At 42.7% G+C, this 15818-nt stretch overlaps 1 protein-coding gene across 2 annotated transcripts in view; it reads left to right on the top strand.

Annotated features, from left to right (window-relative positions):
* BRCA1 (BRCA1 DNA repair associated) overlaps positions 1–2470 on the top strand; it is a 238841-nt gene extending 236371 nt beyond the window's left edge. For both annotated transcript variants that reach the window (XM_075349979.1, XM_075349978.1), the window contains exon 23: positions 796–2470. In XM_075349979.1, coding sequence (XP_075206094.1) covers positions 796–896 — 101 coding nt within the window. In that variant the 3' untranslated portion in view covers positions 897–2470. The remainder of the gene's footprint in view (positions 1–795) is intronic.
* The last annotated feature ends 13348 nt before the right edge of the window (positions 2471–15818 follow it).

Here is a 15818-nt window from a genome sequence, read left to right as displayed (position 1 = left end):
ATTCAAGCAAAGTCTATGGGAATTTGGGTTTCTTGTTCACACTATGTTGTTCAAAATGCTGCCTTTTTGTGGCAGAACTTTGGTCAAAAACTCAGCTTTTCAAAGAAGCAACATGTCAATTGTTTTTGCCATTTGGGTTTTGCACTGCAAAGCTGAGTTTTTGACCAAAGTTCTGGCACAAGAAACCCAAATTCCCATAGACTTTGCTTGAATAGAAGAACACATCCATTTTGGCATTAAACAGCGCAGAAGAAAAAGCAGCAAAAAAGCAGGTAAAAAGCAGGTAAAAAGCAACGTGCGCACATACCCTTACACTACCCACTCATGGACGTTAAATGACTGCCGATCGGCTATATACAAGCTGATAAGAGTTAGTTTACTGGCTTGTTTAGACAGGCCAACCAGAATTGTAACATTACTACAATTGTTCTGTGTGCAAAGAATATCATCGTTATTGGCAGCACATCTGTTTACACATGATCACATGCTGCCGTTGATGATGATTTTAATGCCGTCATCAATATATCATCTGATAATCTAGTCTTTTGCTTGTCTGGGCATTGCTAGCCTCTTACATGTGCCAGGAAGTTTAGAATGAGCATTTAGCATGTTTAAACACAGGTCCCATTAACAAGCCATTATTCATGCATTTCTAAGAGGAATAACCGAGTAATGAAATTTTCACAAGAAAAAAAAGAATCGGTCTTTATTTTAAAAACAACTGAACATACACTTGATGCTCATTTTGTTTGCGGCCCTGTAAAAACAAACTTTTCTATTGAATTTCTCCTGCAGCTATGAGGAAGAAGTACCATTGTCTTGTGATATCTCGAGAATGGGTGCTGGACAGCGTGTCAAGTTATAAACTTCAGGCATTCGACAGTTACCTTGCATGATCCAGGCTCCTATCCAGTGGAGATGTTACCACTTACACCCCCAGCCTATGGTATACACCAGAAGGACTATTCCGCTGTGCCACAATGCAAGACCTCCATATTGTAATTGAGAAGATTCCACTACCTTTATATGTCAACTCTCAATTTCCAAAGCAATTTTCAAAACTGGAGAGAAGGTCCTTAAAGAGTAATTACACTTTTTAATTTAATTACCCTCTAGGCATTGCAAAGTTATGATATTTTTTGTCATATATTTAATTTCCTAATTTTGGCTTTTTCCCCTAAACACCATGCTGCACTGCTGTTTTATCTGTCTAGTTAGGATCTGCTTTCAATTGCTGCTCAGCAAGAATCTTTTCTCCATTTACAGAGTACCAGTATCAGAACTTCTTACCTCCTGTCCCCTGTAGTTACAAAGGAAAAGTCCCATTCACAGAGTGTTTCTTTGGAAACAGATTATGGATTCTTGCTAAGCAATAGTTGACCTCAGAAATTAGGGGACTTGAACTAAGCAGTTAGAACAGACTACAGCATGGTGCTTGGGCGTGGAGGCAAAATAAAGTAACAAAGTATATTCCAAATTTTAATAATTTTGCAAAGCCTGATCAATAATTATATATTAATGTTTAGTTACTCTAAGAAAAATGTCTTCCCTGTGACTTGTAGCTTTTCCTTATGAGATTCAGAGAGTACTAGTAAAGTCATGGACAAGATGTAGAGGCTTGGCTTTTACTGGAGTGATCCTCTAAAAGACAGCTGTAAAGGGTCCATTCTCTTTGGAGTCAAATATTTGTAGCATAGTGGGCCAGACTATCTTCTAAAAGTATCTGTACACTGCGTCTTTTAGATGCTGGTGGACCCATCTCTTTTTTTTGAAGCAGGAGATGCTTCAGGAAAATGCCGGCAGTGATTTTCGATTCCAAGTCAAGCAAGTTCTCTTGGCCGCTTCATGTCTCTTGTGTGCATATACCCTAAGGATGATGCTGTCAACATACACCAAGGCTGACTTATCCTTGGTGTATCATGCGGTTAACACTATGTGTAGAATTTATAAGTGCTATGGTTTTATAATGGTTTGATACATTTTTATTGTTCAAGAGTTAGTAATGTCTGAATTGCATACAGCCATGCTAGGAGAAATGCTTTTATAGATATAATTGTTCAGCACCTGTGTATGAAAGACAGGAAAATCCCATTCTGTTGACATCCCCCTCACAATGCGTTAGTAGGAATCAGAACCCCTGAGTTCATGCCCCTAAAAGTGGAACAAATCTATAGATCCCATAGTCCTACAGTGTACATCCAAGGTATGTGTGCTCATTTACTACCTGTATGCTCTAAGAAATATAGCAGTCTTATCCATTGCCTGTAACAGTGTAGGGAATGACACTGGGACAGACTAATACACCTCATGTTCCACACATTTAGCCTTTGGGAAAAAGTATTAGTCCAATATCACAATACTGTACGTTAAGGGTATTAAAGAAGGTGATGTCACAGAACTTACCACATTGACTTTTTCCCGTGGATTTTATTGGCCTTGGATCATGATGCTAAAATTGTATATAGTGTATTTATGATTTAAAAAAAATAAAATAAAGTTAAATTGCAGTTGTGTGTGTGTGTTTATTAAAGGGTAAATCAATTTGACATATCAGTCTTAGTAAATACTTTAGTTCTCAAAATGTTAAATATGGAAAATCTTTTTCAAATCCTTTGTCAACCTTAATGGATATGTATGCCAAAAGGGCGTGCGGCTGCACATGGTGTGTAAGAGGTGCCCTAATACCCACTTGTTAATTTATATGTTTACAGTAGGAATAACCAAAGCACAGAATGACTGAACTAAAATATGATAGGAATGCTAACGTCATTGTAAGAAAGATAATGTTGGGATGCAGAAAGTTTGTAGTTGTCAAATGTCCTGAATTTTTAGAAAGCAGACCCCGCCTTGAAGTTGGCACTGCTTCCGGTTCTAGTTTAGGCCATATCCACATTTTGAGTATATGATGAGGTTTTTTTTACCTATAGTATTTCTAAGCCTAAACCAGGAGTGGGACAATCCGAGGAAAAGTATGAGAGTAAAGCCTGCTTTACACGTTTCATTATGTCGTGCGATCGCATTTGCGATCACACCCGCCCCCATCGTTTATCCGGCATGGGCAATTTGTTGCCCGTGTCGCACAATGCTGTAACCCCCCCCCGTCACACGCACTTACCTTCCAAATGACCTCGCTGTGGGCGGCGAACATCCACTTCCTGAAGGGCGATCGACGTTCGGTGTCACAGCGACGTCACACAGCAGCCGCCCAATAGAAGTGGAGGGGCGGAGATGAGCTGAACGTAAACATCCCGCCCACCTCCTTGCTTCAGCTTTGCTGGCGGGACGCAGGTAAGCTGTGTTCATCGTTCCCGGGGTGTCACACGGAGCGATGTGTGCTGCCTTGGGAACATTGAACAACCAGACGTTTGATTTTTAGAAAATGAGCGACATGTCAACGATGAATGAGAAGGTGAGTATTTCTGCTCGTTCATAGCTGTCACACGCTACGGTATCACTAACTATGTGCGTCACTTACGACGTTACCCCGCCAACATCTCGTTAGATATATCTTAGCATGTAAAGCCCGCTTAACACGGGCAGCACTTCTGCATTTTTTTACCCACTCATGGTTTTGGCTTACAAATACAATAATGCATTGACTAAGGCTGTGTGTCCACGGGAGAATGTAGCTGCGGATTTTTCTGCATCAAAATCCGCAGCTTTCCCGCAAAATCCGCACCTTTACAAAGGTGCGGATTTGATGCAGATTTTGGTGCGGATTTTTTTTCCCCCAATTTTAAAGCCAAAATCCGGATGAAAATCAGCAACAATAATTGACATGTTGCAGATTTTTCCGGATCAAAATCCGCCAAAATCCGCTGCGGAAAAATCCGCAGCGTGGGCACAGCATTTCCAAAATGCCATAGAAATGGCTGGGAAGTGCCTGAGCTGCAGATTTTCGGGAAATCCGCGGCTTTTCCGCGGCAAAATCCGCGCATTTTCCGCAGCGTGGGCACATAGCCTTAAGAGTGCACCAAGTTATGAGTTTTTCAAGATACAAGCTGTTGCTATGTATCTTTTTTTCTTTCATGATGCGAGCAGAAATTTGAGGTATAAGCAACTTATACTCATCCTCCCTCCAATCCCCTCAGCGCAGTGTCCTCATCTCATGCAGGAAGCTGATCAGCTGTCCGCATTGTGGCGCACAAAAAAACCCCCAATACTCTATTATACTTGCCCTCCCATCGATAATCCGCAGTGCGGCGTTCTCATCTCATACAGTCAGCTGATCAGCGTATGAGAGCATGTTGGCTGATCAGCATCTGAGTGCTGCGCTCTTACACGCTGATCAGCTGACGACATGAGATAAGGACGCCGTGCTGTGGGGATCGGACGGAGGGTGAGTATGAGGCTGCTTTCACATTGCGTTCTGGCCTCCGTTCATTGGTCCTGTCGGGGCTTTCATCCAAAAAATCCCGCAAAACTGGTTTCGGACTTATGCATCGACGGGGCCGTTGGCTAGAGTGGTGCAGACGGAGTCACTGTGTGTTCTGTTGTGCACCATGTTCAGGAATATACCCTTTTTGCAGGCGGACACCCAGACGCTGTCAACTACGTGTGGATGTTAGTCTCCCGTAAGCATATACTCTGGAAAATAGTGCACCACAGAGTACACTGTGAATCTGCACCATTGTAGCCGATGGCCCCGTCAGCGCAAACGTCCGAAACCCGTTTTGCGAGTTGTCCGAATTGAAGCCCCGACGGGACCACTGAATGGAGAATGTGAAAGAGGCCTAATAGTTTTTTTTGGTTTTTTTTTAAAGTGTTATGTGTGATGAGGGGGCTATATGTACCAAGGTAAGGGGTTATGTACCAGGTTGGTGGATCATATATACAGTACCAGCATTGGGGCCATATACCAGGATAGGGTGAGGGGAGAGGGGGGGGGGCAGAAGTAGGCTCTAGAACGGATTATTAGCTTTTCAATAAATTTTAATATGGAACTTTAATTTGATATAAGAGCAAACTGAGTTAAGAGTTGTGTCACAGAACAAATTAAATTCGTAAGTCGAGGTATTACTGTATTGAGATGTAAAAAAAACCCCTCACCAAATACTCAACGTGCACACGTGGTCTTACACAGTCCGGCTTTGTTGAGATTTGTAAATAAATATATATATATATATATATACACATATATACACATACACACACACACACACTACAGTGCTGGCCAAAAGTATTGGCACCCCTGCAATGCTGTCAGATAATACTCAGTTTCTTCTTGAAAATGACAATCACAAATTCTTTGGTATGATCTTCATTTAATTTGTCTTCAATGAAAAAACACAAAAGAGAATGGAACAAAAATCAAATCATTGATTACTTCACACAAAACTCCAAAAATGGGCCAGACAAAAGTATTGGCACCCTTAGCCTAATACTTGGTTGCACAGCCTTTAGCAAAATAACTGCGAATAACCGCTTCCGGTAACCATCAATGAGTTTCTTACAATGCTCTGCTGGAATTGTAGACCATTCTTCTTTGGCAAACTGCTCCAGGTCCCTGAGATTTGAAGGGTGCCTTCTCCAAACTGCCATTTTGAGATCTCTCCACAGGTGGTGTTCTTTGGGATTCAGGTCTGGACTCATTGCTGGCCACTTTAGTAGTCTCCAGTGCTTTCTATCAAACCATTTTCTAGTGCTTTTTGAAGCGTGTTTTGGGTCATTGTCCTGCTAGAAGACCCATGACCTCTGAGGAAGACCTAGCTTTCTCACACTGGGCCCTACATTATGCTGCAAAATTTGTTGGTAATCTTCAGACTTCATAATGCCATGCACATGGTCAAGCAGTCCAGTGCCAGAGGCAGCAAAGCAACCCCAAAACATCAGGGAACCTCTGCCATGTTTGACTGTAGGGACTGTGTTCTTTTCTTTGCCTCTTTTTTTTTTCCTGTAAACTTTGTTGATGGCTTTTCCCAAAAAGCTCTACTATTGTCTCATCTGACCAGAGACCATTCTTCCAAAATATTTTAGGCTTTCTCAGGTAAGTTTTGGCAAACTCCAGCCTGGCTTTTTATGTCTCTGGGTAAGAAGTGGGGTCTTCCTGGGTAACCTACCATACAGTCCCTTTTCATTCAGACGCCGACTGATAGTACGGGTTGACACTGTTGTACTCTCGAACTGCAGGGCAGCTTGAACTTGTTTGGATATTAGTCGAGGTTCTTTATCCACCATCCGCACAATCTTGCGTTGAAATCTCTGGTCAATTTTTCTTTTCCTTCCACATCTAGGGAGGTTAGCCACAGTGCCATGGGCTTTAAACTTCTTGATGACACTGCGCACCGTAGACACAGGAACTCTCAGGTCTTTGGAGATGGACTTGTAGCCTTGAGATTGCTCATGCTTCCTAACAATTTGGATTCTCCTCAGACAGTTCTTTGGTCTTCTTTCTTTTCTCCATGCTCAATGTGGTACACACAAGGACACAGGACAGGGGTTGAGTCAACTTTAATCCATGTCAACTGGCTGCAAGTGTGATTTAGTAATTGCCAACACCTGTTAGGTGCCACAGGTAAGTTACAGGTGCTATTAATTACACAAATTAGAGAAGCATCACATGAATTTTCAAACAGTGCCAATACTTTTGTCCACCCCCTTTTTTATGTGTTTGGCTTTGACAAATTTTTTTTTTTTTCATTGAAGACAAATTAAATGAAGATAATAATACCAAAGAATTTTATTATAATTTATTATAATATAATTTTTCCAAAAAGAAAGGCTTATTGACTATTTTCTTATTCCAGAATTCCGTTTGTACTCTTCTGTATTACTGTTACCTTAGGTAATTTTTGACCTATTGGTCAAAGGAAAGTTGAAGTAGCCCAAGAACAATAAGTGGATTATAGCATTCTCATAATTATTTGAAGAATAATCAAGTGAGAAAATACATCATTTTTTATTTGCCAATAAATAAATTAGAGCCTCAGATTGCAGCATTATATTCCACTACAATATCGCCAGTAAATGGACAATATCTTCCGTTTTTGTGCAGCACATCCTCACTACAGAGAATGGGCTATGGCTATTTAATTCGGGCTAGTTCCTTTCCTCCTGAAAGTGCCAGTATCTTTATTTCTTCGATCTCTTGCTTTTCTAGCCTTTCCTTCTAAGGCGTTTGAGGCACAATGATTTTCAGCATTACACAGCCCCGGGCTAGGATTTTGCATACCATAGCAAATAGCATTTATATTCTCCATTTTCTCCCTTATGTGTATTTATATAAATGCCCATCATGTTCAATCGTGAACCCCATTCAAACATTATTGAATGGATTGCTTTGTGGCGCTGCGTCTGTAACAAGCCTGCAGCAACCTCCAATCTGTAGTCTTCCCAGTTTAATTTCAGCTGTACATACTTGATGTGAGCTTTTCAGGATAAGCTGGTGTGCTAAATCCATTTCTATAGGAATAGGTCTGTATTGTGAACCTACAAAATATTTCTCCACTACCACAGAGCCAACATCCTTATTTGTGAGGCTGAATACACGTGCTGCTTTGTGGCCTCACAATCCAGATGTTACATTGTAGCAGATGAGATTTTAAAAACTCCACAAACAGCTATGTGATTTTTCTTTCTTAAATGGTCTATTGCTATTCTTCAGTCTTTTAATGAGAATCGGTCACCAGGGTTTTTGCTACCCCATCTTGAGAGCAGGATGATGTAGGGGATCTTGATTCCAGAGATGTATCACTTAATAGGCTGCTTGCTGCAATTTTGATAAGTCTCATCTACTGCTCATCTACCAGGTCTCTGAATACTGAGCTTTGTATAACCCCCGCCAACACCACGGACTAGCGGCTTTCTGTGTGTAATGTGCATAGGCAGAAAGCTACCAATCAGTGGCAGCATGGTTATACACAGCTTATGACTATGGAGGACTACATGGGAGTAGGTTCACTAGTCCTCTAGTGATAATCTGATAAAACTGTGATTCTATCAAAACCACAACCAGCAGCCCAGTAAGTGCCACATCATTGGAATTAGGATCTCTGCCCCGATGTTATACTGCTGTCAGATTAGGTGGCAAAAACCTGATGACTGATTGATTATTTTAATGGACGAATAACCAGAACAAGCCTCCTTAACCCAAGTCAGTGACATAGATTTTGGGTTAGATACTGCTCCAAAATTATCATGAAAAGACCCCTTCAAATAATCTCTGAATGAATAAGTTTCCTATTCATTTCAATGGGAAAACACAACTGTGTACATGGGGATGGTTCCCCCCTCACACGAGGCAGTTTTATAAATTGTGCGTTTAAGACTGAATTAGTTTTTTGTTTTTTTTTTAAATCACCCCTTCACGTTTAATGGACCCTCTTGTGAAAACCTCTCATAATAGATAACTTATTGGTAATTGATCTGAATCGATTTGAAGGGAATCTGTCACCAGGTTTTTGCTCCCCCGTCTGAGAGCAACATAATGTAGAGACAGAGAGCCTGATTCCAGCGATTTCACTTACTGAGCTGTTTGTTGTCATTTTGATAAAATGAATGTTTTCGCAGATCTAGCAGTTATACAGAGCTCATGAATAAGCTGGACTACCTGGCAGCACACCAGGTAGTCCTGTAATGATAATCTACTGCTGATTAAACAGTGATTTTATAAAAACTACACTAAGCAGCCCATTAAGTGACACATCGCTGGAATCAGGATCTCTGTCCCTACGTTATGCTGCTCTCCGATTAGGTGGCAGAAATCTGATGACAGATTCCCTTTAAGCTACTGGTCTATGTTTTTCTTATTCAACAGGCCATATGGTCCAGATGCTGCTCAATATATAAGTCACGCACACATACTATAGACACACAACATCACTGTACAAATAGTCTGAAGGATTAAATTTAGATCTGCTAGCGTCATAATTTTCTAAACGGTGGCACTCAGAAAGGTTAATCAGCGCTAAGTTGCTGGGATGTGAGCATTTAAAAGCATCTTTATTCCCATAAATGTAATATCCATGCTGTTTATAAAACAGTAATTTGCCTAAGCAGCAATCCCGAGTCTGGAGAGAGCCCGGCTATAAATAATCTCATAATATTTTAGACGTCTCGCTAAAAGCTCCATGCTAACATCCACGGTATTGAATTTGTAATAAAGTTTTGTGCTTATTTTGCCTTGTGCTGTGGAATTAATGCTCACGACAGACATTCATAAACTCTCCTGCGTTAACACATTGATGGCGTGTCCAAACTTCTGCCACGGCTGCATTATGATTGCACCTCATGTAATCAGACAAAGACTTGTTTCTATGGGATTATTTCTTGTGTTCTACTTTTCCCGGGTTCATATAGGGACTGTGTCAAATCATCCGTCAGAACATGGTGTATCAAGTGATTACAACAGCGTTCAATCAAACAGGAGGGCACAATAATCTAAATGGAGCTGTATTGGCGGCACGCACATAGATCTCTGCATGCCTCATTCAGATGAATAGGACGTTTTTATTGAAGCGGATTGTGTTGCGTTAGATGCACATTTCACATTGATAGCTGGTGACGTCTGCAGCATAAATGGACATAATGTAGACTTCAAATAGTCTGTGGTCAATTTACAATATGGATACTTTCTAGGTACATGAGATTTCTTAAAATCACCAATGCAGTGCTGCTACTCTTTCTAAGAAGTCCCCTGTGAATGTTCTCCATGTGCACAAACCCTTAGGCGGGCTTTGCACGCTGCGACATCAGTAACAATGTGTTACCGATGCTGCAGCGATAGTCCCGCCCCCATCGCACGTGGAATATCTAGTGAAAGCTGCCGTAGCGATTTATTATCGCTACGGCAGTTTCACATGGACTCACCTGCCGTGCGACGTCCCTCTGGCCGGCGAACCGCATCCTTCCTAAGGGGGCGGGTCGTGTGGCGTCACAGCGACGTCACACGGCAGGCGGCCAAATGAAGTGGAGGGGCGGAGATGAGCAGGATGTAAACATCCCGCCCACCTCCGTCCTTCTCATTGCAGCCGGCGGCAGGTAAGGTGAAGTTCCTTGCTCCTGCGGCTTCATACACAGCGATGTGCGCTGCCGCAGGAGCGAGGAACAACATCGCACCTGTCGCTCCACCGGCATTATGGAAATGTCGGAGGCTGCAGCGATGATACGATAACGACGCTTTTGCGCTCGTTCATCGTATCAAAAAGGTTTTACACGTTGCGATATCGACTGCGACGCCGGATGTGCGTCACTTTCGATTTGACCCCATCGACATCGCACGTGCAATGTCGCAACGTGCAAAGCCGCCCTTAGTCTATGTGCCCATGGGACTATGTACCCGCGCATTTTGCCGCAGAAAACCTGTGGATTTATCTGGATTTTTTAGACAAATCCACAGGCTTTAGCAAGTGCAGACACTCCCCATGTTATCCTATGGGGCATGGGGAGTGTGTGTCCATGCTGTGGTATGTGCGGCTGCGGATGTCCCGCAGCCGCACGTAACTGCATGTCAATTATTCCAGCGGCAATCCCAGCCTTCCACTATGGAGAGAGAGGCCGGGAACTCCGCAGGTAAGCCGCATGAATGTCCACAGGTTTACCGCAGATATTTCGCTGGAATTCCGTAGCAATGGATAGCTGCGGATTCCGGGGAGCTGCTGCGGGAAACCTGCGGACATATATCCGCAGGTGCAATCTCCCGTGGGCACATAGTCTAAGGCCTCATTCAGACGTCTGTGTGGCATCCATTTTTTTTTTCACTAATACAACACGTACCCATGATACTATTCACATGTGTGGGTTTTTACATGGACTGTCTCTATACAAAACACTTTGGAGATATGTTTGTGTTTTTCCCCCAGAAGCATGGATAACAAGGGCCAACATAAGTCTATAGGTCCATAAAAATAACCACGTACAGCACATGAATGCCATGTGTGATGCACATGTTTAACATTGCAACGTATAGGAGAAGTTTTGTAATTTAGTTAATGATCCATATGTGAAAAACAGGATGTACGCTGATGAGACCGGTAGCATTTTTTTACATACATGTTAATACACAGACATCTTAATTAGGCATTACATAAGTGTCTGCACCTAAGCTGCCATCAGAGAACATACTCTGAGAACAATAATTTTGGCGAAGAGGGTAGGTTAATGTAGGGTGCACCAGTGCCAATTTAACATAAGAGTTAGGGTATGTGCGCACGTTGCTTTTTACCTGCTTTTTTGCTGCTTTTTCTTCTGCGCTGTTTAATGCCAAAATGGATGCGTTCTTCTATTCAAGCAAAGTCTATGGGAATTTGGGTTTCTTGTTCACACTATGTTTTTCAAAATGCTGCCTTTTTGTGGCAGAACTTTGGTCAAAAACTCAGCTTTTCAAAGAAGCAACATGTCAATTGTTTTTGCCATTTGGGTTTTGCACTGCAAAGCTGAGTTTTTGACCAAAGTTCTGCCAAAAAAAGGCAGCATTTTGAACAACATAGTGTGAACAAGAAACCCAAATTCCCATAGACTTTGCTTGAATAGAAGAACACATCCATTTTGGCATTAAACAGCGCAGAAGAAAAAGCAGGTAAAAAGCAGGTAAAAAGCAACGTGCGCACATACCCTAAAATGGATTTTCCCACTAACAAAGTTCATTTTAAAGTTCATTTTAATCAACAGATCTGGCAATAATAATAATTTTCACATTTGGACATGTTTACAAAAAATGTTCCTGTGCTGAGATATAAATGTGCCCCTGCTACAGTTGAAACCAGAATTGTACATACTGTATCTAAAACGACACGTGCATGTTTTTCCTCACTATCTGACATGAAATCAGAACAAATCTTTCCCATTTTAGGTTAATTATGATTAAAAAAAAATATATATACCATATTTTTCGCTTTATAAGACTCAACCCAAATTTGGAGATAAAAAAAAAAGGTGAAAAAAATAAAAATGGGGTTCGTCTTATACTCTGGTGATGTCTTATTGGAGTGGGGTCGTAGAGTGGGGTCACAAAAGGCAGAGGCTGTGCTAGCAGCAGCGGTGGGTCACTAGTGTCAGCAACGGGTTAGTGATAGCGGTAGCGGCGGGTCAGTGGTGTAGCAGGCCGGTGCGGTGAGTGTCCCAGTCTGTCCGCAGTCCCAGTCTAAATGATGGCGCCCGGAGCGGCGCATGCGCAAATGGAGCTCTTATCCAAGAGTGCCATGTGTGCACGTGCTGACTCCAGGCGCCATCATTTGAAACCGGGACTGCGGATAGACTGGGACACTCGCCGCACAGCCACCGCAGTCCGCCCGCACAAAGTGGCAGCCAGCTGGCCGCCCACCCGCACAAAGAGGCAGCCGGGACAGAGAGGCCGCCGGCACGCAGCGATATGCACCTGGCCGCCCGCACACATAGCTGCACAGACAGCCAGCCCCCCTCCGGCAAGCTATATTCGGATTTTTAGATGCACTCCTCATTTTCCTCCCAAATTTTTGGGAGGAAAAGTGTGTCTTATAGTCCGAAAAATATGGTATTTGCCAAATGCCAGAATAATAAGGGAAAGAGAATGTTTTAAGCCATTTTGTATTACTTTCTGCAAAGTCAAAAGTTTACATACACTAAGGGTAGTATGCCTTTAAATATTTTGGGACAGCCCATATGATTTCATGTCTTTTGGAAGTTTCTGATAGGTTTATTGGCAACATCTGAGTTAATTAGAGAGACACCTGTGGATTTATTTTAATGCACACCTGAAACACATTGCTTCTTTGTGTTGCATCATGGGAAAGGCAGAAGAAATCAGCCAAGCTCTCAGGAAGAGAATTGTGGACTTGCACAAGTCTGGTTCATCCTTGGGTGCAATTTCCAGATACCTGAAGTTGCCTCCTTCATCTGTACAATTATCAGCAAGTACAAAAAAGATGGGAATGTCCAGCCATCATACCGCTTAGGAAGAAGATGGGTTCTGTGTACCAGCGATGAAGTGCTTTGGTCAGACATGTGCATATCTGCCAAGAAGAAGCCATTACTCCAAAAAATAATAAAAAAAGCCAGATTAATGTTTGCAAATGCACACAGTAAGAAAGACCTTAGTTTTTGGAAACATGTCCTGTGGTCTGACGAAACTTAAATTGAACTGTTTGGCTATAATGATGATCGTTACATCTGGAGGAAAAATTGAGACGCTTTGAAGCCTAAGAACACCATCTCAACTGTGAAATACGGGGGTGGCAGTATCATGTTGTGAGGTTGTTTTGCTGCAGGAGGGACTGGGGCACTACTACTAGATGACATCATGCGGAAAGAAGATTATGTAGCAATACAGAAGCAGCATCTCAAGACATCAGCCAGGAACTTAAAGCATGGCTAAAAATGTGTCATCTAAATAGACAATAACCCTAAGCATACTGCCAAACTGGTTACAAAGTGTCTTAAGGATAACAAAGTCAATGTTTTGGAGTGGCCATCACAAAACCCTGATCTCAATCCTATTGAAAATTTATGGCCAAAGCGGAAAAGAACCGTGCAAGCAAGGTGACCTACAAACATAGCTCAGTTACACCAGTTCTGTCAAGAGGAAGGGGCCCAAATTCCTGCCAAGTATTGTGTGGAGCAATGTGCTTGTGGAACGAGATCGAAAATGTTTGACCCAAGTCATACAGTGTAAGGGCTAATGCTAATGAAATGTATGTAAACCTTTTGACTTTATATAAAGTAATAAAAATACCTTAAAACATTCTCTCTCTCTCTCTCTCTCTCTCTCTATCTCTCCCTCTATCTCTCTCTCTATCTCTATAGCTGGGTTTACACACTGCAACATCGCAAAGGACATCGCTGTAACGTCACCGGTTTTGTGACGTAACAGCGACCTCCCTAAGTCTCTGCTAAGTCGCTGGTGAGCTGTCAAACAGGCAAACCTGGCCAACAACGCAACAGCGATCCGGACCTGCAGAGCGACCTAGCTGGTTGTTGGGGACGTTGATAAGCAGCCTTTTGAAAGGGAAGTTGCTAACAAAGTCGCTGCAAAGTCTTTCACACACTGAAACTTTCCAGCGATGCTTGCTGCACAGCGGGAAACAAAGGACCTAGGAATGGTCCTGAACGATTTGTAACGATTACAACTTCACAGCAGGGGCCGGGTCGCTGATAGGTTTCACACACTGCAACATCGCAAACAACATCGCTATTGCGTCACAAAACCGGTGACGTTACAGCGATGTCGTTTGAGATGTTGCAGTGTGTAAACCCAGCTTATCTCTCTCTCTCTCTCTTTATCTAGCTCTCTCTCTCTTTATCTAGCTCTCTCTTTATCTCTCTCTCTCTCTCTCTCTCTCTCTCTCATTATTCTGGCAAATATAAATAATTTTGGTTCCTAATTGACCTAAAACGGGAAAGGTTTATTCTGATTTCATGTCATATAGTGAAATATATACGTCTAAATCTCAGTTGGTTTTTCCAAATTCGACCCAAAAAGGCACTTTGGTTACTACAATCACAGCATTATGGCTTGCTCACACTGGTGTATAACATGGCCGAGTGCTATACGATATTTTATTGGATAGTACTTGACCCACTGTTATACTGTGAGGCAGGTCAGATCTGTAATGTTTTTCTCATTCTGGTTCGGTGTGAGAAAACATTTGCAGCATGCTGTGATTGGCAGCATATATCAGGTGGCACGCACCAATTCAAAATGTCTGTGCGCAAAACATCGGACTGCACTCGGATGACATCCAAGTGCAGTCTGATGTATGCCAACATAGATGAGGGAGAAGATGGAGAAATGAATCTCTCCATCTTCTACACACCTGTGATCTAGTTCTCACATGTGAGATAATCGGAGCACAGTGAATGACACTCGGCTCACGCTCTCAGTAGAGTTTGAACTAAGGGCCATTAGCATATCGCATCCAATGCTCTTCCATGAGAGAATCATCAGATGCTATACACCAGTGTGACCATGGCCTTATTCAGCTCCTATGTGACAAGTGTCTTTATTACTTAGTAAAGCACTTTTGGCTGTTATGACCTGCTGCAAACATAATGCATAGTCAGACACCAGATTTTGTCAGTGTTCCAGAGGAATCTTAGATCATTCCTCATGGGCAATGGCCTCGAGTTCACAAATATTCTTGGGTTTACGGCTGCAACTACCTTCTAATTCCATAAAAGATTTTCTATAAGGTTCAAGTCAGAAAATTGAGACTGCCACTCCAGAGCCGCCACGCTGCCCCCAAAGCCATAATCTGTCCAGTATAAAGTACATATAATATGTCTCTTTTTATGTCATCTAATCCAATCCTGGTTTTGGCTACACCTGCATCAAAAACACATCCTGACTCTGTGGCCTTATCCTTAGGGATTCTATTAAGGGGGCTGAATAATTCTTAAGCGGGCTTTATACACAGCGACATCGCTAGCGAAAACACCCGTCCCCTTCGGTTGTGCATCACGGGCAAATCGCTGCCCGTAGCGCACAACATCGCTTACACCCGTCACACATACTTACCTGCTTAGCAATGTCGCTGTGGCCGGCGAACTGCCTCCTTTCTAAGGGGGCGGTTCATTCGACGTCACTAAGTGGCCGCCCAATAGAATCAGAGGGGCGGAGATGAGCGGGCCGAACATCCCGCTCACCTTCCTTCCTCATTGCGGGCGGCCGCAGTTACGGTGATGTTCCTTGTTCCTGGGGTGTCACACGTAGCAATGTGTGCTGCTGCAGGAACGACGAACAACCTGCGTCCTGCTACAGCAACGATAATCGGGATTAGAACGACACATCAACGATCAATGATTAGGTGAGTAATGTTGATAGTTAACGGTCATTCGTGCGTTTCACACGCAACGACGTAGCTAACGAGGGCAGATGTGCGTCACTAATTCCGTGACCCCCAATGACA

Source organism: Anomaloglossus baeobatrachus, chromosome 5 (assembly GCF_048569485.1).
Source record: "Anomaloglossus baeobatrachus isolate aAnoBae1 chromosome 5, aAnoBae1.hap1, whole genome shotgun sequence".
Classification (NCBI taxonomy): domain Eukaryota; kingdom Metazoa; phylum Chordata; class Amphibia; order Anura; family Aromobatidae; genus Anomaloglossus; species Anomaloglossus baeobatrachus.
This window is presented reverse-complemented; position numbering and strand designations above follow the sequence as displayed.